The 23191-nt window shown below is 44.3% G+C and overlaps 1 protein-coding gene and 1 non-coding gene across 2 annotated transcripts in view; both read left to right on the forward strand.

Annotated features, from left to right (window-relative positions):
• Window positions 1-2024: 2024 nt before the first annotated feature.
• SLF1 (SMC5-SMC6 complex localization factor 1) overlaps window positions 2025-23191 on the forward strand; it is a 45908-nt gene continuing 24741 nt past the window's right edge. Inside the window, exons 1-8 of the mRNA XM_054178254.1 lie at window positions 2025-2138; window positions 2301-2376; window positions 4770-5016; window positions 7148-7310; window positions 11768-11896; window positions 14574-14627; window positions 22565-22723; window positions 22974-23140. Coding sequence (XP_054034229.1) covers window positions 2025-2138; window positions 2301-2376; window positions 4770-5016; window positions 7148-7310; window positions 11768-11896; window positions 14574-14627; window positions 22565-22723; window positions 22974-23140 — 1109 coding nt within the window. The remainder of the gene's footprint in view (window positions 2139-2300; window positions 2377-4769; window positions 5017-7147; window positions 7311-11767; window positions 11897-14573; window positions 14628-22564; window positions 22724-22973; window positions 23141-23191) is intronic.
• Window positions 19340-19410, forward strand: TRNAG-CCC (transfer RNA glycine (anticodon CCC)). Its single transcript has one exon. It is a non-coding gene; the product is annotated as a tRNA-Gly (tRNA).

Below are 23191 nucleotides of genomic sequence, written 5' to 3' on the forward strand. Positions count from 1 at the left end.
TTGTATGTGGCCATTCTGCCATAACACGCCCTGCTCAAGACTGTCCCCAGCTTTAAGCACTGAAAGACCACCAGTAGGTACCACTGAAGCCTTTTCCTCTCCAAGCTGAACAACCCCAACTCTTTCGGCTTGGCTTCACAGAAGAGGTGCCATCACATAGCACAAGCCACTTTGAAGTTTCTCTTAGGTACAAAGCAAACGGATCAGAACTGCCTGTTCGCCTTCCTGACTCTCCCAGCCAGCCTGCTCCAGAGGGGCCACACTTCAGCTTGTTCCTATGTCCAAGCTCACCTACGTCCTCTGCCAGCTCCCTCAGCCACATCTCTTCCCTCCTTCCGCACACATCACTACCTGACTGCTTTCCGCTCCTAGCTCAGCTCAGCCACGCAAAAGGCGATTTCCCATACCCCCTGGAGCGACGCCGGCGCGTTTCCCACCTCACCCTCCTCCAGACGACTCCCGCCTTCCTCTCCTCCGCCTCAGCCCCGCTCCTTTAGGCCTGAGGGAAGCCCTCCCCTTCCCGCCCCGAGGCGTGAAGACGGGCCCACCAGATGCCTCGCTCGCCCACAGTCACTCGGAGAGCCTCGGAACTGCGCAACGCTCCATTTGCTCCGCGGAGAATCTGGAAGCCCTGTCCCGCTCGGAGCGAAGGTCTTACTGCACAGTCAAGGTAAGGAGAAGGGTAGCGCTGCTGAGGGCCACTTACCCAACCGGGCTCGGCACAGATAGCCCAGGCTATCGCGGAGCGTCAGTAACAACGGCCCGGAACGGCCGCGCCGCCACATCCGGGGGCGGAGCGGGGGGTGAAGGCGGGAAGGCGGCGGGAGCAGAGTGCGGGAAGCAGTGCCTGGTACAGACCGGACCGCACAGCACCGCGGGGGTAAGAAGGTGCCCGCCACGCCGGCAGCTCCATGGCCTCTGTACGTGGGTGCAGGAGGCAGTTCGCTCCCCGCGGTCCTGCCCGGGGCCGCCGTGCCTCAGGGGCACTTCCCTCAGGGGCTTTTCCCTCGCTCGCAGAGGCCTGAAGGGCCTCCGGGTGTGTGAATTGAGCGGTGCTTATCCCGGGGGAGCACTCGACCCGTTGCTGGCCGGACTTTGCGGGGGTGGGAGGGAGGTCTGGCCTGCCCCGCTACGACCTTTCAGGTGTTGTATCTGCGGCAGGCAGGGGCAGCTTCCAGCGGGCAGCTTTAATTTCTTGTGGTGTGTCTGTGGTTTTTTTTTCCTTTCCCTCCTTCTTCTTTCCCTCCTTCTTCTTTCCCTCCTTCTTCTTTCCCTCCTTCTTCTTTCCCTCCTTCTTCTTTCCCTCCTTCTTCTTTCCCTCCTTCTTCTTTCCCTCCTTCTTCTTTCCCTCCTTCTTCTTTCCCTCCTTCTTCTTTCCCTCCTTCTTCTTTCCCTCCTTCTTCTTTCCCTCCTTCTTCTTTCCCTCCTTCTTCTTTCCCTCCTTCTTCTTTCCCTCCTTCTTCTTTCCCTCCTTCTTCTTTCCCTCCTTCTTCTTTCCCTCCTTCTTCTTTCCCTCCTTCTTCTTTCCCTCCTTCTTCTTTCCCTCCTTCTTCTTTCCCTCCTTCTTCTTTCCCTCCTTCTTCTTTCCCTCCTTCTTCTTTCCCTCCTTCTTCTTTCCCTCCTTCTTCTTTCCCTCCTTCTTCTTTCCCTCCTTCTTCTTTCCCTCCTTCTTCTTTCCCTCCTTCTTCTTTCCCTCCTTCTTCTTTCCCTCCTTCTTCTTTCCCTCCTTCTTCTTTCCCTCCTTCTTCTTTCCCTCCTTCTTCTTTCCCTCCTTCTTCTTTCCCTCCTTCTTCTTTCCCTCCTTCTTCTTTCCCTCCTTCTTCTTTCCCTCCTTCTTCTTTCCCTCCTTCTTCTTTCCCTCCTTCTTCTTTCCCTCCTTCTTCTTTCCCTCCTTCTTCTTTCCCTCCTTCTTCTTTCCCTCCTTCCCCCTGGAAAAAAGTAGGAAGTGGTAGAAATGTCATGGAAGCAGCGTTTCATGGTGCATATTTTCTGTGCTGATGTTTCCTTGTTTTTCCCCTTAAAAGATGGCAAGTGGCAGCCAGAAACGGATAATCCAGTTAACTGGGTTTAAAAAGAAAGAGAAAAAGTCACTACTCAAATATCTGTTCAAGCTGGACTGTGTTTTTTTGGACAATAAGGTAATGTTCACTAATTTATCTGATGGTTAATGCAGCAGGAAAAAATGTGTGTGGCCCTTAAAAGAAAGGAGTGTGCAGTAGTTCAGAGTTTTGTACAAAAATTCAAGAATATTTAACTCTTTCCAGTGACATATGTGTGTTGTTTTGTTTTTCTTTTAATAGCAATACAGAAACTGTTCACATCTTATAGCAAAAAAGATGTGCAAGAGTGAAAAGTTCTTAGCTGCCTGTGCAGCAGGTGAGTAAAAGATCTACTGCAAAATTTCGTAAGATTATAACCCAGGACTGGAAAATACACCTATAAAGATTTTTAGTTACCTGTCTTCTTTCTGTGAGTGAACTGTCTTAAGCTGTCTTAAAAATTCTTCTTGTTCCCATTAACCTGGGTTTTTAACATAGTGTTATGTTCAAGTTCTAATTTACTTCTTTTTGGTTTGGGTTTTTTCCTAGATGATATTCCTGCCAACTTCCTTCATGTGACCTACATCTGTTCCTAAACAGAAAGTTGTGTTGTGTGTTATTAAGGTCATAAAGTCATACTCAAGTGACACAAGTGCTTAAAAATGGATCACTTGAAAAAGGGGCAGAGCACACTTGCTAAAAGTGTATAGAGACCTCTAGTCAGTATGGATTTTTTTACACCAAATTCACATGCCACATTCACTGGTAAAGGTCACTTCAGGTTCCTCTTTATGAAGCAAGAGACAATTCCAGGTTTTTGCTCTTCTAACTCATGCTTCTGGTCTTTCCTTGTGCTTTCTTCAACCTAAGGACTCATGGTGAAATCCTATGCAGAAGGAGCTAAAACGCTCTTAGTTTGATAATTCTGTATTTTAAGATTTCTTTACAGGCACATTACCTGGAAGGATTTTGTAACTAGTTTAGAAAATCTTGTGGAGTTACGAGATTTCACAATGCCAGTCTATTAACAGCTTAAACCTGATCTTTATTTTCCCTGTATTCTAATATACCGAAGTGTTAAAGCAGCTTTTCGGGTGGATAATCTTCTGCCTGGTATCTCTTAAATAACTACACATAGATTTTAGTTTAAAGACATATGTAAATTTCTTGACTTCATATTTGTGCTTAAATAGTAAGCATTTGCATTAGTAAGCATTCTCAGTCAGCTCTCACTGCTCAAATATAGGGTTTATGCATATGTATACACAGATGATTTCTCGTAACATTCTCTAATCAGAAAGAAAATAGACCAAAAGTTTCCACGGAGGAAATAATAACAAAGTGCAGGTAGATTTGTGGCATGCTGCTTTACTATGAATGCTTTGAGTTAATGTTTTCTTACTTTTGGAGATTTAAAACATCTTTTGTCGATGTTTTGCTGAACTAGGCAAAACCAGTACATGTCATGTCCACATGGCGATGCAAAACTGTCATGTTTCTGTGCTTGAACTCTTTCTGAATACTATCTATTACATTTTAATCCCAGAAGAGGTGCTATTTATACATCATCATTGCACTTGCTCTTGGTGGCAGAGATAGTGTGTTCAGTCCTACTGCATTTTTTTCTCCAGTAGGTGTAAAATACCATGTTTAAAGCCATTTAGAACTCCCTTGAGGTGAGCAAGGATGCCAGCCTTCACGGGCTTCCTAGCTGAGAGAAGTTTTGAGACAGAAACTTTGAAATGGGAGTGATTTTAACACACAAGTTGCGCACAGCATACCTTTTCCAGTCATAAGTCTACTGGTACCTATGCTAGGTTATGTGGAAGTACCATCTGTGCTCCTGCACTGAGACGTTTTGCCAGTCAACCCTGCTGTTCTGTGAAACCAATTAGGTTCACACAATTCAAGTCAATTTCTCTTCAGTGTCTTCTGTAGGTAGTGTTTCAATACAGGAGCAGGGTACTAACCACAGCTCTTGACCTGAACCTCTAAGAAGAGAGAGACAGAGAAAAAGGGGAAGATCATTACACACAGTATCAAAAGCATGCAGGCGCAGAAGATGAAAGAGGAGAGGCGGAGGAGGTGGAGCCAAGGGATGAGAGAAAAGGATGTGAAAAGAAGAAAGGGGAAAGACAAAAGTCTAAAGCCATATCCCCCTAATATTAGTATTCACTGCACTTGCAGTGCAAGTAATATTAAGAATATATAAAAGAAGCAGCTTACATGTGAAAACCTTTGCTTCTCTTAATCACTGCTGGGGAAATGTCACTTTACTATGTTTTACTTTATTATGTTCACTTTATTATGTTTTTTCAACATTTGTAAAAAGTCCTAATCATTACTAAAAATTAAGGGTCAAGCAAGGTTCTGTGGAAGTTGCAAGAACAAAATCTGGGAAGCTGAAAAATTGTATTTACAGATTTCTCTTTTTTGAGGCGATAAACAAGTATTTTACCTAGGAAGGGTTAAAAAGGTACTTCATATTTAAAAGAGAACCAGTCATTTTCAGTGGCATTGTGGCATTCTCTGATTCTGAAGTGTGAAGAGGAGAACTCTTGTAGGAAGAAGTTTTTAAAGGGAGGCTTACAAAGCCAGCTTTTATTTGCACAAGAAAGTTGGAAGTTGATTTTGTGTTAGATCGTCAGTTGATTGCTATTTGTCTGCACAAAAAGAAATAAGGGGGAAAAAAAGTTATCCTTTGTGGTTGACAGTTCATTTGCTTTTTAGGAAAGTGGATACTAACTAAGGAGTACGTAATTAATAGTGCCGAAAGTGGCAGATGGCTTGATGAAACAACCTACGAGTGGGGATATGAAATTGAAGAAGCCACCCATCGCTATTCCCCTCAGAGGCAATCTGCACCCAAAAGATGGCGAGAGGAACTGACACACTCTGGTGCTCCTGGGGCCTTCCACGGATGGAAAGTGCTCCTCCTTGCTGAGGAAGATGATAAACAAATGATGTCTATTAAAAGGTAGGAGGATAGGTGGTAAAGCTTAACTAACAAACAATGGGACGCTTAACTGCTTGTTCTCCCGGTTAACTTGGCCCTTAAGGACCTCTAGCTCTTTAAATTCTGAATGGTTTTGTGTGGGAACACCAGTTACAAGCGGTGTGAGCAATCTGGCAGTTCAGGCCTAAGAGCCTGACATGGTGGTAGGCCATGCTCAGCTTAAGTGCAGAGCCAGCTACCAGTTTGCCAAAACAGTGCTGTGCCTGCAGCACTGTAACTAAAACAAGACGCTGGTAGCTAGAAACATAGTAAGTTTTCTGGGGACAACAGGACATGCACCTGCATCAACAAACCTCATGTGTCATCCATAGTTGGAACAATAATCTACAATAGTGTGATGTGTGGTCACTCATAGGGGACCAATGAGTCCATGCCAACAAGGCATACCAAGGTTATATAAATTGCAGCAGTTTCCTTGCTATGCACTACTTCTCCTTCTTCTTTCCCTGCCTGTCCTATCTCCTTTCCTTCCATGCTTTACTGTGCCATGCTTTCACCATAGGCCTGAGCCATAGGCCTGCAATACTGGAACAACAAAGGATCAATACCGATCATATTGGTCAGCCGTATTGATTGCAAGAACCTCTGTCGTCGCCATATCTGGCTAAAGTTTTGATTAACATGCTTCCATACTGGCTTTAAATCTACAGCATCACTGCTTTTCTTTCATTCTACTTGTGTTAAAAGTAGCATGTTTGCATCTCAAGTAAACTGCTTGCAGAAACTTGATTTTCATAGTCTTACTTGGTTTAGAAGTAGTGGTTTATTTTGTATGGATGGTACATTCAAATAGTGCTGGGACACTTGGGTGGGTGCCCTGAGCCATCTGTGAATCGTTATGGGTCTGGGCCACACTGTGGCTGACTTGATGGGTTTTTCTGCCACATCTATGCAGCAGCTTCTTGTTCTGAAGACCTGCTCTGTGCTGTAACAGAGGAAAATACAGGTAGTTCAGAAGGGAAAGGACAAATGTGTGATGGAAAAAACAAAGATGAAGAAAATGAAGTGTAAGAATTCTGGGGTTATGTTTTCGGGGTTCCCATACTCTTCCTACACATTTGTATTCTGTGGTTTAAACCATAGGATCATAGAATGGTTCGGGCCAGAAGGGACCTCCAAAGGTCATCCAGTCCAACCTTCCCACAATCAGCAGGGACATCCCCAACTAGATCAGGCTGCCCAGGGCATTGTCGAGCCTCACCTTGGCTCCTGGGCAACCTGTTCCAGTCCTATTTTCAGTCATAAAGGTCACCGTAGTTCTGGGGAAAGACTGAATTTTCTTTAGTATTCATAGCACTCTGCCTTTTCCCCCTTCTGTGCTTTTCCTGCCTTTAGCTGTTGGATGGGTGTGTGAGACCAGCATAGTTTTCTGTTTTTACATACCTGGGTTATGAAAAATAAAACACATATTCATCGTATCATGAAACTGTATTTCTTTCACCTTTTTTTGTTGTTGTTTTTGTCTGGAGTCTCCTAAGAGACGGGAATAATGGCAGCAGTACAATTGGAAGCTGTTCCAGGGGGAAATTAGATGTAACTGTCCCAAAAGACAAATCTGTTTTCTGTGTGTGGTATTGGACAGCAGCAAATACCTGTGAATTACCCAAAATGAAGTTAAAAAGTGTGTTTACATTATGGAAATATCAGTACATTCAGTACATTCAGTATCAATATGATGTTACTGTTCAGAAAAGCAGCACTCAGTTTCTGGAAATCCACTTAATTTATTGCAAAACTTAATTGGGAAGCCATTGCCACTGTGGGGATCACAATGCAATAAATGACAGCTGCTGCCACCTATTTGATCTTGGAAAGGGTGTATAGGTAAAGCTTTCTATCAGATATGTGGGAGCTGTATGCTGGTTTTAATAATGCCAAACTGTACAGAAAAGAATGTCTTGTTAAGTGGATTTGTTTCCTTTTCTGAAAAGCTATTAAGTGGTCTTTTGTCCTCCTGATGAATGCTGAGCGGTGCTTTGCACCCAGAGCCCTCACTGTCTTGCACTTTCACACTTGAAAGTTTGTGAGTGATGATGTAGCTGTAGGCACTATTAAGGTCATGCAGTAAATACCTCTTTTCAAATATGTTTAGAGTCCTTCAAGCTGGAAAGGCAACCATATGTTCATCTCAAAACGAAGAGCACGATATAACTCATGTTTTCGTCAGTAATAGCACTTGTCATATGCAAAACAGAGAACACCTATCTGCTGGTCAGTACTACCCTTTGCAACATATAGGACATTACCTTTTGGAGGTAAGTGAATTTAAAAAAAAAACATACCTAAGACCATTTTTTTTTATTGTCATTGTTAGCAGTCTATGGTTTCCTGATGGCTGTAAATGATGTGGTGTTAATAACAGAGGGACATATGATTGGCCTGAATGTTTTGTAAGTTGCTTAACAATTTCCTGATTCTGGAGCTGTATATCTAAGCAAAGAGAAGAGTCATGAAAAGTACCTTAAGAGAGGATGCAAAGAAGACAGATTCTTAGTGGTGCCTCCTAACAGGACCAAATAGGTGGAGACACACTGCAGCACAGGAGGTTCTCTCTGAAAGTTAGAAAACTTTTTTTTATTATTGTGAGGGTGAAAGGGCACTGGAACAGGTTGCCTGTAGAGGCTGAATTCTCCATTCTTGGCAATATTCTGCGTTGGTTAGGCCGCACCTTGCATACTGTGTCCAGTTCTGGGCCCCTCAGTTTAAAAAGGACATTGAGACACTTGAACGTGTCCAGAGAAGGGCAACAAGGCTGGGGAGAGGCCTTGAGCACAGCCCTGTGAGGAGAGGCTGAGGGAGCTGGGATTGTTTGGCCTGGAGAAGAGGAGGCCCAGGGGTGACCTCATTGCCCTCTACAACTACCTGAAAGGTGGTTGTAGCTGGGAAGGGGTTGGTCTCTTCTCCCAGGCAACCAGCACCAGAACAAGGGGACACAGTCTCAAGCTGCACCAGGGGAAGTTTAGGCTCGAGGTGAGGAGAAAGTTCTTCTCCGAGCAAGTCATTCATCATTGGAATGTGCTGCCCAGGGAGGTGGTGGAGTCACCATCCCTGGAGGTGTTCAAGAGGAGATTGGACGTGGCACTTGGTGCCATGGTCCAGTCATGAGGTCTGTGGTGACAGGTTGGACTTGATGATCCTCGAGGTCTCTTCCAACCTTGGTGATACTGTGATACTGTGACTTTCAGAAGCCATCCAGACGTGGTCCTTTAAAACTGGCTCTAGGTGGCCTTTCATAGGTTGAGCCTTTGGCCCACATGATCTTCAGAGATGCCTCCTGACTTCAACTTTTCTGTGATTCTGTATCTTTCCAAAAGCAGTGTTTTGTTTCAGAGCAGCAGGAGAAACATCAAGGAAGCACACCTTATTTCCTCTTCATGTTCTTTCTTGGCTCCTGCTTTGTGCTACTATTACAGAAAAAATTAATTGGCCTTGAGCAGGAAGTTCCAGTGTAAGGGACCAGTAACTAACTAAAGAATTTTTCACAAAGTACCAATGGGGGAAAAAGCACTTCCATGTTCTTTGTTTTGGTAAGGATTTCAAATGTATGCATATAGCTATCTGTCTACCTGTGTATGTGGGTATATATTTTTTCTTTTACTGGATTTGTCAGTATTGTGATGGTATCTTCATCCTTCAAGGCCAAAGTGGTAACTCCTTTTCTCAACTGACTTCAGCTATTCTACCCTTTTCCCATAAGGTTATAGATAGACTGTGGTAAAATAGTCTAGATTAATCTGTTAAAATTGAGATTCTTGACTCAAAATCAGCTGATGTTAAGGAGTCCTTCCAGCCCAAAACCCGTGATGCTCACATGGAGAGACTAAATCCAGCTTTGCCTTTTTCCATGTTAGAAAACATGTCATTACTTACAACAAAGCTTCTTGCTTTTTTGATAGTTAAAAGTTAGGTTTTCGTGAGAAGGCAAATTGTTTCTGGGTTGGTTGAAAATGATTCTCCAACATGCCTGTAATAGTTGTGTTTGTTGACTAAATCGAGTACACTGCAAGATTACACCATCAGGCACACCAAGACATGGGGACCTGGGCAGACCTTATTTGAAGAGTAAAGCCACAGTCTTCCAAAAGTGTGTGGCTTCCACATCATTCCAAAGAAGTTCAGGGCTTTTTTGTTGTTGTTGTTGGAATGACTAAGCCAGATAAGATATCCTGTGCAGTATCAAATGGTTCAGAGTTAGGTTTACCATTCAGCTCCAAAACTGGATCAGGAATTATATCAGAAGATGAGGCAAAGCAAGAAAAGCATCTTGTTTCTCTTTCACCTTTCCATCTGAACTCTGAGGGCACATGTTCCTGTTTAGTGAATTTTCTTATCTGTGGAATTCACTGGAAGCGGAAGGTTTTTTCTTACTGTTTTCCTTGAGAGAGATGCCTCATGATTCGTAGTGGTAGTTACCAGATGTTCTATGCAGACCTTCTCATTTTGACCTAGACCTCCCAAAATGCCTGAGAAGATTCTTTCAGTCTGGTAGTTCCTCAAATTGCTAATTAGTCAACTGCTAATTGAAAACACTACCTTTGCAAGCAAGTAGGAGCAAAAACTCTGTTTGTTATTTAGAGTAGCCTAGTGGAAACCTTGAAAAGCTTCAGATCATATACTTTGCTATTCCTGTTTTAATGAGCAGTAAAGCTGTTATAGAAAGGTGAGAAGAGGGTTGAGAGATCTTAATGTTTACGCCCTGAATAAAACCCACCTAGGTGGGATCTCAGTCTAGTGTTTGAAATTTAAGGGAAACTCTTCTCTATTAGACTTTTCAGCTAAGACAGACGTTTACATTTAATAGAGAATGAGTGTCAGTTTTTTATGGCTGCCTCACCTTTTATTGATCTCCATGAGAATAAAGTGTTTCTTGCTATGAAACCTGAATTCCTCCCAGGTGTGATAACAGGTTTCCATCTTAACCAGTCCATTAACTTGCATGTATCTTTTTTTTCCCCTAGATTTCATTAAAATAACTCACCTCAGAGGCCAAGAGAGCATTAGCTTTCTATTTAAATGCATCTAAAGAACTCAGAAAGCTGCCAAGACTCCTGGTCTCTTGAAAGGAAAAAAATAAAACATAGGCAATCAAATCACAGCACTTGTCCAAATGTATTAGGCTTTATCAGAGAATGTTATGGACATGCTCTTTTTCTCTCCCTCCCAGAAGTATTTGGCACATAATTCATTAGAACATTCCAACTTTGTAAATTTGTAGTCCTGCTATTTGGCTGCTAGTTCCAGCAAAAATAAATACCCACCTTCCTCCCCTAAACACCCACACATATGTCCAGATGCCAAATTCAGCAAAGCAGTATTATATTCCCTTTTCTTTTTTTCAGTAGAACTGCACTGACATTCAGGCTGCTCATGCTGTGATTGTTTTTAAAACCAAGTCTTTCCTTGATCTCTATATTTCAATATCTACTCTTAAAACCTCAGCCTCATAACTTCAGTGTTAAAATACTGTGGGCTAGTCATTAATAATTTTATCCTACAAGGTATTAAAAGATACTGTAACACATTTAGGGTGCTGGTTCTGTACTTAAATGCAGACTTCAGATACTTTCTTGGATGCTTGCTGGATTTCATAAGATTTTACCAAGATGAGATGACACTGTAAATTTGAATGTTTCTGTAAGCATGCTGGTCATAATGTGCACAAGAAGTAAAGATTAGTTAATGCATCAGAGTTCAGTTATCCCTGGCTCATCAAAAGCTACCAAAAATGAAAACTCTCTTCTGGAATGAGCAGCAAACTCAGTATTTTCCATATTTGGTCTCACCCGTCAGATTTAGCTGTTTGATTTAGAAGGCAAGCTACCCACACCTACTACCAAAAAAAATGGTCCCCACTACTGTGACCAGGGGGATATTTCACCTGTATCCATGTTCTTACCATATGGCAGGAGGAGGCAGCTTTTGTAGTTACTGTGTGTGTTTATCTACAAGAAAGATGGCCTTTTATTCTTAGTCTGTCTTAGTTTTTGTCTCCTTTGGATGGAAATCATGCATTGAAACTCTTACTCAAATGTATTATTCTTGAAATAACTTTTAAATGTTCTGTGGTTGCTTTTTATTAACACAAATTGTGGCTTCACTGAGAGTCTTTCTAGAATGAGCTGGAAAGCAGTTTAAGAGGAATTTCCTCATTCCCTGTGCTCCAGAAGCAGCTGGAAATGATAGGTGGATTTAGGGAATAAATCACTGAAATAACAAGAACTTTTAAATTTTGAATAACCAGTTCAGGGTTATAGTCAAGAAGTGATGAGATTTCGTTTGTAATGGCCTTCATGACCTAAATGGTTGTGACCAAACGGATGAAAAAAATGCCTTTAAAGTCCTTATTATCTTATTAAAACAGAGCCCCCAACTTTTCAGTTAGTTAAGTGTTTGAAAATTAAAAATGATTGATGATGGAAAAGCAGCTCTTGTTTCAGCCACAGGGATTGGAGTAGAGTAACAGTCAGTCAGAAAAAAAAATCAGTTACGGGTAATCTTATGCTGATAGTTCCTATGCTGTAGCTTCCTACAGTATCACTGCTTTGATTCCAAGCCACCAGCTGGCACAAAATGCAGACCTTTGAACAATTGCCTAACTGTTCATTTGCACACAAAGATTTACAATAGAATACAGAGAAAGACTCGGTACATAAAGAGTGATTAAGGGCATTGAAACCAAAACCCAAAAGTCGTATTTATTTGCTCTGCACAGAATGAAATACAAACCACTGAAGATATCCCAATGAATGATGTCTTGGCTGTGCAAGAAACAGACAAAATCACCTCTGACATGCAGGCTGAAGTGAGAAATGCTGTTATAAGACACATGTATTTTGCTGCTGTAAGTAACAATCAGTTAAAGCTTTTTTTGGCATGAAATGTCAATTGTACACTATTAAATTTATTTTCCATTGTAGCACTGAGCTAACACAGAGTTTAATATATTTTGAAAAAATCATAATAATGATGATTTTTAACCTGCAGTGTTTAATGATCCCATATTTGCTACATCTGCAATTAGTTAGAATCATAGACTCGTAGAATCAACAAGGTTGGAAAAGACCACAAAGATCATAAAGTCCAACACCTCATGACTACTAGACCATGGCACCAAGTGCCATGTCTAATCCCCTCTTGAACACCTCCAGGGATGGTGACTCCACCACCTCCCTGGGCAGTACATTCCAATGGCTAACAACTCTCTCTGTGAAGAACTTTCTCCTCACCTCAAGCCTAAACCCTGTCACGGCTTGAGACTGTGTCCTCTTGTTCTGGTGCTGGTTGCCTGGGAGAAGAGACCAACCCCCTCCTGGCTACAACCTCCTTTCAGGTGGTTGTAGACAGCAATAAGGTCTCTCCTGAGCCTCCTCTTCTCCAGGCTAAACAATCCCAGCTCCCTCAGCCTCTCCTCATAGGGCTTGTGCTCAAGGCCTCTCACCAGCCTTGTTGCCCTTCTCTGGACACAATCAAGTGTCTCGATGTCCTTTTTAAACTGAGGGGCCCAGAACTGGACACAGTACTTGAGGTGTGGCCTAACCAATGCAGAGTCCAGAGACACAATGACTTCCCTGCTGCTGCTGGCCACACTATTTGTGATACAGGCCAGGATGCCATTGGCCTTCTTGGCCACCTGGGCACACTGCTGGCTCATGTTTAGGTGGCTGTCAATCAGTACGCCTAGGTCCCTTTCTGTTTGGCTGCTCTCCAGCCACTCTGACCCCAGCCTGTAGCTCTGCATGGGGTTGCCGTGGCCAAAGTGCAGTACCTGGCACTTGGACTTGTTGAATGCCATCCTGTTGGACTCTGCCCATCTGTCCAGTCAGTCGAGATCCCTCTGCAGAGCCCTTCTGCCCTCTAACAGATAAACACCTGCTCCCAACTTGGTGTCATCTGCAAATTTACTGATGATGGACTCAATCCCCTCATCCAGATCATCAATAAAGATATTGAACAGGATGGGGCCCAGAAATGATCCACCACTAATATGTAGAATTTAATTTAGTGGTGGGAATTGGTAAGCATGGGGGTGTGAAAACCATAGTGGACCACCTGAAATCTCGTAGTACATGAGGTAAGTTGTAGCTAATGTTGTTCAACAAAGTTTCACCTGATTGCAGTCTTTCTATGACTTTCCTGTTACCTAGATGAGTTACAGGGACTTTTCACAAAGGCATGGAGTAACAGGCTGAGGTGTAATGGCTTCAAACTGCAAGAAAGTAGATTTTAGATTAGACAATAGGAGGGAATATTTGCACATGAAGGTGGTGAGACGCTGAAACAGGTTGCCCAGAGGAGTTGTGGAGGTTCCAATCCTGACAGCTCTTCAAGGCCAGGCTGGATAGGGCCTTGAGCAGACCCAGGACAGGGAGGTCAGTTCTGGATGATATTTACAGTCCCTTCCTACCCAAATGATTTATGATTCTAGGATTCCATGTTTTTAAGAACTTAGCATGTCATAGAGCAAGTATTTTGTTGCTTCATCTGGATGCTTTTCATTACAGGTTAAAATCAGAGCTAAATACATCCTTTTGTTTAATGTTGTCACATACGTAGTCTGATAATCTGCATGAGTAATTAAAAACATTATTTCATATGTAGGACAAAAAAGGCAATTGAATTAGGTTAATACAATAATTAAGGAGATGTTATTTCTATAAGTGAGTGATGCAGATGATGTGTTAAGGTTTTTTTTTTTGTAGGAGGTTGCTTATATGAAGTGTTCTATGATTCTGTAGCTGCAAAATCAGGTAGCAAGAGTTTGAACTTTAAAGTCCAGTCCTCAATGTGCACAATATTTAAACACAAAACTAACAAATAGAGGACTGACTATGCACCTTCAGATGCTGCATCTTTTATCAGTGACATTTTGTCAAGACTATCTCCTCCAGACTTCTAAAAGTAAAATGTGTTGTTGACTTCTGATACATATATATATTACACACAAGAGATCTTACTATCAGATTATCTTTCCCTCAAAACATTAAGTAGTTATGTGCAGGATTAATCATAATCCTAAAGATAATCTCTCCTAAAAGACTTTTTTCTGTAATTGCCATAAGTAACTATAGCAATAGTAGTAAAATGTTGTGGTTTTTTTTTCACCTACTCCCATATCTTCACAGTATAGATAACTTGCAAGAGAAATCCAAAGTTTGCATTTTGCCAGAGAAAAATCTTTAAAAAATGTAGTTTTTATTTTTGTTTAATGTGGTAAAGTGGACCCAATCCAGTAAAACTGCCCCTACATAGCAACCACAGAAACAAGAAGCAGAAAATTAACAGGAAAAAAATTATCTGTATTATTTTCTTTCTTAGGTTGCTAATCCTCTATTTCAGGATTTGGCTATCCAGACACTAAAATATAAAATAAATTAAAATACATTGCTGTGTTTAATGTTGTGCTTGAACTGTGTCTAACAAAAGTTGTTGTTTGGGGTTTTGGGGTTGTTTTTTTACAGCATTTGTTGAATATGTTTATTAGTACCCAGTGTACAGGTTGACCTTACTCTGTTTTACAGGTTGTCAAACACAAGTTTGCTCAAAATGACTGCCTCCAGAAATCCAGTCCAGAGGTAAGGACTCGTACATTTATGGAATTTGTTATGAAATTAGGCAAATGGAGCAAAACTAGAAATGGGTAGATTCTTATCAGATTTTAGGAAGACGTTCTTCCCCATGAGGGTGGTGAGACACTGGCACATGTTGCCCAGGGAGGTGATAGAAGCCTGAAGGTTATGAAGGCCAGGCTGGAGGTGGCTCTGAGCAACCTGATCTAGTGTGAGGCGTCCCTGCCCATGGCAGGGGAGGTGGAACTGGCTGATCCTTGAGGTCTCTTCAACCCTAACAATTCTGTGATTCTATGAAATGTACTTTCATAATGAAATTAGCTATATTAAAAAAATATTGAAATGTTTGTGTTACCCAAAACCAATGAAGTTATTGAGAGTTACCATTGGAATATTATGAAATTGTTGTTAATTCTTACAAAGCTTTCAGTACTCTTCATCTCCCCATTTTTCTTTTTTAACAAAGAATCTCGACAATCCTGCTGTTGTAGAGAGCATTACCTGTTAGCCCAAGATGAAGAGAATCAAAGATGCCCTGTGGTGTTTTGGAATGTCTTCAATAATTCAATAAAGAGCAATAACAGCATGCATAACTTACTGTGTTGGTAACCTATTCTGCTTGTAGGACAGACTTTAGCTACAGTTTTACCAATTTTTAACTTTTTTGTTAACTACTCTAGACAGAAACAGTAGTTACATCATAAGCCTTAAACACAGAATCATAAAATTGTCAGGGATGTGAGTTCAAGGATCATCTAGTTCCAACCCCCCCTGCCATGGGCAGGGACACCTCAGAATGACTTCCCTGCTCCTTCTGGCCACACTATTAGTGATACAGGCCAGGATGCCATTGGCCTTCTTGGCCACCTGGGCACACTGCTGCCTCATGTTCAGCTGGCTGTCAATCAGTACACCTAGGTCCCTTTCTGTTTGGCTGCTCTCCAGCCACTCTGACCTCAGCCTGTAGCACTGCATGGGGTTGTTGTGGCCAACATGTAGAACCCGATGCTTAGATGTGTTCAATCTCATGCCATTGGACTCTGCCCATCTGTCCAGCCTGTCAAGGTCCCTCTACATAGCTCTCCTACCCTCTAACAGATCAACACCTGCCCCCAGCTTGGTGTCACCTGCAAATTTACTGATGATGGACTCAATCCCCTCGTCCAGATCATCAGTAAAGATATTGAACAGGATGGGTTCCAGCACTGATCTCTGGGGGACACCACTAGTGACTGGCTGCCAGCTGGATGTGGCACCATTCACCACCACTCTCTGGGCTTGGCCCTCCAGCTAGTTCCTAACCCAGTGCCAGGATGAGGGGCTTTGAGCTGGGAAAGTGGAAATTGAGACTGGAGATGAGAAAGAAATAGTGAGGGTGGGGAGACACTGGAACAGAGTGCTGCTGTCCAAGCCAGGGGCTGACAGCTTGGCCAGGAGTTTGCTGTGGGGGACAGTGTCAAAGGCCTTGAAGTCCAGGTAGACTACATCCACAGCCTGTCCCCCATCCACCAGGCAGTCACCTGATCATAGAAGGAGATCAGGTTGGTCAGGCAGGACCTGCCCTTCCTAAGTCCATGCTGGCTGGGCCTGATCCCTTGGCCATCCTGCAAGTGCTGTGTGACTGCACTCAAGATGACCTGTTCCATAATCTTGAAATTCCCTGGCTCATCCAGCCAGCGCTTCTTGTGGATGGGCATCATGTTGGCAGCTTCCAGTTATCTGGGACCTCTCCTGAGCCAGCACTGTTGAAAAATGATGAAGAACAGCCTGGCTAGCTCATCTGCTAGCTCTCTTAGCACCCTAGAATGGATCCCCTCTGGTCCCATGGACTTGTGGGTGTCCAAGTGGCTCAGCAAGAGCAGATGTACTAAGGAGTGGAGGTTGTCCTTGCTCCTACTCTTGCCATTTATATATTTATAAAAGCATTCTTTGTTGTCCTTCACAGCAATGGCCAGTCTAGGTTCTAAATGTTCTTTTGCCTCTCTTAACTTTTTTTCTGCATGACCTAGCAGCATCCTTATACATTTCATAGATAACCTCTCCTTCCTTCCAAATATGATACACCTTTGCCTCAACTTTTAATAGCAAGACAACTGGCCTCCTGAGCTGGCAGTTAGAGTCATGGAGTAGTATAGTTCCCCTGTAATCCAGGAGGACAGGTTCCACCTGGACAGGAGGAGAAACTTCTTTGGTATGAGGAGGCCTGGAGCAGGCTGCCCAGATGGGATAGGTTGTGGAGTCTCCTTCTCTGGAGACTTTGAAGACCTGCCTGGCCATTGTGATCCTGGGCAAGCTGCTGTGGTTGGTGCTGGGGGGTTGGACTGGATGTTCTCCAGTGGTCACTTCCAGTCCCCTTCCAACCATGCTGAGATTCTGTGACTCTGAAGCTTCAGTTTTAATGTTTGAAACAGCAGAGCTTCACAAGAGACTGCTGCTTTCTCAGCTACAACATGAGCCAATGCCACTTTTAGCTCTCACAGTATCACTGAGGTTGGAAGAGACCTCGACGATCATCGAGTCCAACCTGTCACCACAGACCTCATGACTAGACCATGGCACAAAGTGCCACATCCAATCTCCTCTTGAACACCTCCAGGGATGGTGACTCCACCACCTCCCTGAGCAGCACATACCAATGACAAACGACTCTCTCAGTGAAGAACTTTCTCCTCACCTTGAGTCTAAATTTCCCCTGGCTCAGCTTGAGACTGTGTCCTCTTGTTCTGGTGCTGGTTGCCTGGGAGAAGAGACCAACCCCTTCCTGGCTACAACCACCTTTCAGGTAGTTGTAGAGAGCAATGAGGTCACCCCTGAGCCTCCTCTTCTCCAGGCTAAACAATCCCAGCTCCCTCAGCCTCTCCTCACAGGGCTGTGCTCAAGGCCTCTCCCCAGCCTTGTTGCCCTTCTCTGGACATGTTCAAGTGTCTCGATGTCCTTCCTAAACTGAGGGGCCCAGAACTGGGGACAGGACTCAAGGTGTGGCCTAACCAGTGCAGAGTCCAGGGGCACAATGACTTCCCTGCTCCTGCTGGCCACACTATTCCTAATGCAGGCCAGGATGCCATTGGCCTTCTTGGCCACCTGGGCACACTGCTGCCTCATGTTTAGGCGGCTGTCAGTCAGCACCCCCAGGTCCCTCTCTGTTTGGCAGCTCTCCAGCCACTCCAACCCCAGCCTGTAGCACTGCCTGGGGTTGCGTGCTCTCTGAGCATTAGGGCGTCTCCTGATCCGAAAGAAGTTTCTCACCTGAACTTTTTATCATTCTTCCTTAGTCCTTGCAAACAAATTGTAAACTGTTTCTCTAGTTCTTCCATCTTGACCCTAGTGGGAAAGACCTCATGCTGTTTATTCTAGTCTAGTCTAGTCTAGTCTAGTCTAGTCTAGTCTATTCTGTCGTGAAACAGCTTTGCTTCTGTGTGTTTTCCAAATAATTCATCAGTGTTGCTTTTTCCTGTAGTGGCAGTATTTTCAAGAGCTGGGAGTCTCAATCACAACATAAAAATGTTGGTACAGTCACCGGAGGAGGGCTACTAGTAAAGTGCTTGTACATGCACAATGTACTGAGTCATCCTCACACACATCTTAAATCCAGGCAACAGAAGAGTTGTTCTTTGACTGCCGTTAAACAGTTCATGATTGCTCTTTAGATGTGCTGTTTGCAGATAATTAACATTACAAAAGTATGAATGCAGGCCATTACTTCCAAAGGAAATAATGTGAAGATTCTTAGTACTGCACCCATGAATGAGAAAATTGACATAAATGCGAGTTTCAAATGCCAGATGCACAAAGACTTGATTAAAAGAAATTTGTCTAGATGAGCAGCTTTATTTATTGTTCATGTAACTAACAAGGACTTACACTAAGAACCTGAGAAATGAAGCGTTTGCAGGGAAAATATCTAATGCTAAGGTGGAGCTTACTCACTGGGACTTCAACTGTGGTTTAACTATAATGCTTTTCAGGCTTTACCTGAGTTAATTTATTACTGAAACGGTTTTTGGAAACTGGTTCCCTAATAGACCTCAAACCCACAACTGTACTCAAAATCCTGTGTTAATTTGAATTTAATCTACTGCTAAAACAATTAGTAGGATGTCCTGAGTAGCCTTATCTAAAGTACATTGGGGGCCAAGTGTTTTGGCAGAGATCATAAAGTCCACAAGTTAGAATAGAATAGAACAGAACAGAATAGAATAGACCAGGTTGGAAGAGACCTTCAAGATCATCGAGTCTGACCCATCAGCCAATCCAACACCACCTAATCAACTAAACCATGGAACCAAGCACCCTATCAAGTCTCCTGCCTGAACACCTCCAAATGATGGTGACTCTATCACCTCCCCAGGCAGCCCATTCCAATGGGCAATCACTCTCTCTGTATAGAACGTCTTCCTAACATCCAGCCTAAACCTCCCCTGGTGCAGCCTGAGACTGTGTCCTCTTGTTCTGGTGCTGGCTGCCTGGGAGAAGAGACCAACCCCTTCCTGTCTACAACCTCCCTTCAGGTAGTTGTAGACAGCAATAAGGTCTCCCCTGAGCCTCCTCTTCTCCAGGTTAAGCAACCCCAGCTCCCTCAGCCTCTCCTCATAGGGCTTGTGTTCCAAACCCCTAACCAACTTTGTTGCCTGACAGCAGCTTATTCAGTCAGACGATAAATCATAAGTCTAACAATTCCTGAAATCACTATTTTATTCTATTACAAACATTATTCTATTACACCAGTGGTGTAGTGGTATCATGCAAGATTCCCATTCTTGCGACCCGGGTTCGATTCCCGGCTGGTGCACACAGCAGTGATGTCAGTGTAAACGCTGAATTGTACCGAGATTGGTCAGCCTAAGGAGGGGCTCATTTTTTAAACTAGTTTCGAAGGGGGGAGGGGCTGAAACTAGTCCCCTCAGGCAAGAGTCTGGGGGCAGTAAGCTAGGGTCAGAGGCCAAACCAGCAGCCCAGCTGAGGTGCATGTACACTAATGCACGAAGCATGGGAAACAAACAAGAGGAGCTGGAAGCCTTGTTGCAGCAGGAAAGTTATGATGTAGTTGCCATCACGGAGACGTGGTGGGATAGCTCACATGACTGGAGTGCTGCAATTGATGGCTACAGGCTTTTCAGGAGAGATAGACAAGGAAGAAGGGGTGGAGGGGTGGCCCTGTGCATCAGGGAGGCACTAGATGCCATTGAGCTAGAGATTAGGGACGATCAGGTTGAATGCTTGTGGCCAAGAATTAGAGGGAAGACCGGTAGGGCAGACATCCTGGTTGGAGTCTGTTATAGACCACCCAACCAGGAGGATGATGTCGACGAAGCATTCTATAGACAGCTTAAGGCTGTCTCAAGATCTCCTGACCTTGTCCTTATGGGCGACTTCAACCTGCCTGACATCTGCTGGGATCTCAACACAGCAGAGAGGAGGCAGTCTAGGAGGTTCTTAGACTGCATGGAGGACAGCTTCTTATCCCAGGTGCTGCGTGAGCCTACCAGGGGCAAGGCTATGCTTGACCTCCTCTTCACCAACAGGGAAGGGCTGGTGGGTGATGTGGTGGTCGGAGGCTGTTTAGGGGCCAGTGACCATGAAATAATAGAATTTTCAGTATTTGGTCAAACTAAGAGGGGCAGCAAGAAGACCTCCACTCTGGACTTCCGGAGGGCGGACTTCAGGTTGCTCAAGGACATAATTCAGAGGGTTCCTTGGGAGAAAGCCCTTAAAAATAAAGGGGTCCAGGAGGGCTGGACCTGCTTCAAGAAAGAACTGATGAAGGCTCAGGAGCAGGCTGTGCCAATGTGCCGGAAGAGGAGCCGCCGGGGCAGACGGCCAGCCTGGCTGTGTAATGAACTTTTAATAGAACTAAGGGAAAAAAAGAGGGTGTATAAGCTTTGGAAGAAAGGTGAGGCAACCCATGGAATGTTTAAAGAGGTTGCTAGGGCATGTAGGAGGAAAATTAGGGAGGCAAAAGCATATTTGGAACTTAAACTGTCCTCTGCTGTGAAGGACAACAAAAAGTCCTTCTATAAATATATTAATAGCAAGAGGAAGGGCAGGGACAACCTCCACTCCTTGGTTGACATGGAAGGAAATGTTGTAACACAGGATGAGGAAAAGGCAGAGGTACTTAACACCTTCTTTACCTCAGTTTTTACTAGCTGGAAAGAACGTCTACCAGACAGCTGGCCTGCAGAACTGGCAGAGGGAGCCAGGGAGCTGCATGGTTTCCCTGTGTTCCATGAGCAAGTGATAGGAGCTCTCCTCAGCAGCTTGGACCCCCACAAGTCCATGGGACCAGATGGGATCCATCCTAGGGTGCTGAGAGAGCTGGCAGATGAGCTGGCCAAGCCACTCTCCATTATTTTTCATCAGTCCTGGCTCACTGGAGACATCCCAGACGACTGGAAGCTGCCAACGTGGTACCCATCCACAAGAAGGGCCGGTTGGATGAGCCAGGGAATTACAGGCCTGTCAGCCTGACCTCAGTGCCAGGAAAGATTATGGAGCAGGTCATCCTGAGTGCAATCACGCAACACTTAGAGGATGGCCAAGGGATCAGGCCCAGCCAGCATGGGTTTAGGAAGGGCAGGTCCTGCCTGACCAACCTGATCTCCTTCTATGATCAGGTGACTGCCTGGTGGATGTGGGGAGGCCTGTGGATGTAGTCTACCTGGACCTCAGCAAGGCCTTTGACACCGTTCCCCATAGCAAACTCCTGGCCAAGCTGTCAGCCCATGGCTTGGATGGGAGCACACTGAGATGGGTTAGGAACTGGCTGGAGGGCCAAGCCCCGAGAGTGGTGGTGAATGGTGCCACATCCAGCTGGCAGCCAGTCACCAGTGGTGTGCCCCAGGGATCAGTGCTGGGCCCCTTGCTCTTTAACATCTTTATTGATGATCTGGACGAGGGCATCGAGTCCATCATCAGTAAATTTGCTGACGACACCAAGCTGGGGGCAGGAGTTGATCTGCTGGAGGGTAGAGAGGCTCTGCAGAGGGACCTCGACAGGCTGGGCAGATGGGCAGAGTCCAAGGGCATGAGATTGAACACATCCAAGTGCTGGGTTCTGCACATTGGCCACAGCAACCCCATGCAGAGCTACAGGCTGGGGTCAGAGTGGCTGGAGAGCAGTCAGGCTGAGAGGGACCTGGGGGTGCTGGTCGACGGTAGACTGAACATGAGCCTGCAGTGTGCCCAGGCAGCTAAGAGGGCCAATGGCATCCTGGCCTGCATCAGGAACAGTGTGGCCAGCAGGAGCAGGGAGGTCATTGTGCCCCTGTACACTGCACTGGTTAGGCCGCACCTCGAGTACTGTGTCCAGTTCTGGGCCCCTCAGTTTAGGAAGGATGTTGACTTGCTGGAACGAGTCCAGAGAAGAGCAACAAAGTTGGTGAGGGGTTTGGAACATAAGCCCTACGAGGAGAGGCTGAGGGAGCTGGGGTTGCTTAGCCTGGAGAAGAGGAGACTCAGGGGTGACCTTATTACTCTCTACAACTACCTGAAGGGAGGTTGTAGACAGACGGATGTTGGTCTCTTCTCCCAGGCAAGCAGTACCAGAACAAGAGGACACAGTCTCAGGCTGCGCCAGGGGAGATTCAGGCCGGATGTTAGAAAAAAGTTCTATACAGAAAGAGTGATTGCACATTGGAATGGGCTGCCTGGGGAGGTGGTGGAGTCGCCATCACTGGAGGTTTTTAGGAGAAGACTTGACAGGGTGCTTGGTGCTGTGGGTTAGTTGCTTGGGCGGTGTTGGATTGGTGATGGGTTGGACGCGATGATCTTGAAGGTCTCTTCCAACCTGGTTTATTCTATGTATTCTATGTATTCTATGTATTTCACTTGGGGATTTTCTGTTAGTTAAGACTTTCTTTTTAGTGAACTGCATCTTTCACTTACCAGCTGAATCCTTTATTAATAACCTGCATCTTTTACTCACTGAGATGTCTTTCTCCTAGGTTAAAAGTGCCAGCCTGTCTAGAGGCACATGGCATCTGCTTCAACAATTAGTGGAAGAGTCTTTAATTCACGATGTGATCACAGAACTTGCTGCTTGTCAAAAGTACTGCACACCATCTGTGGAAGTTTTTCATTCTTTTCTAGAGTATATCCTCCTGGTGAGAGATGAAAACTAAAGTATTGCAAATACTAAAGCAAGTAATGGTTGTATTATAATCTTCGCATCTGACCTTGTATTTTGTGGAGTTTAGTGATGTATTCAGCCTCTACTTTGTGTTAAAAAGGGAAGAATTTAAACATTAAGAACTATTTTTTTTGCAGTTATCACTTACTTACAAGCTGTATGAATATAGTGCTCTAAATACTGTGGAAGAATTTGCCCTGATTAAATGTCTCATTTTATTGCAGGAAAATACCAATGCAATATTTACGGCTAAATTTTTTCACATATTGTACCTTGTTCTCCAACTTGATCCTCCTTGGAAGTCCCCATCCATGTTAAAATATTACTTGGATATTCTTCAGTGTCCTGTGTGTAAAAAAGGCACATGGTCCTTGGTAGAGATGCTTGTGAGGTAAGAAATGATGAGCTGGTGAATGCAGTAGTTGTTAATGTCACTCAAACC

Source organism: Dryobates pubescens, chromosome Z (genome assembly GCF_014839835.1).
Source record: "Dryobates pubescens isolate bDryPub1 chromosome Z, bDryPub1.pri, whole genome shotgun sequence".
In the NCBI taxonomy this organism is placed as follows: Eukaryota; Metazoa; Chordata; class Aves; order Piciformes; family Picidae; genus Dryobates; species Dryobates pubescens.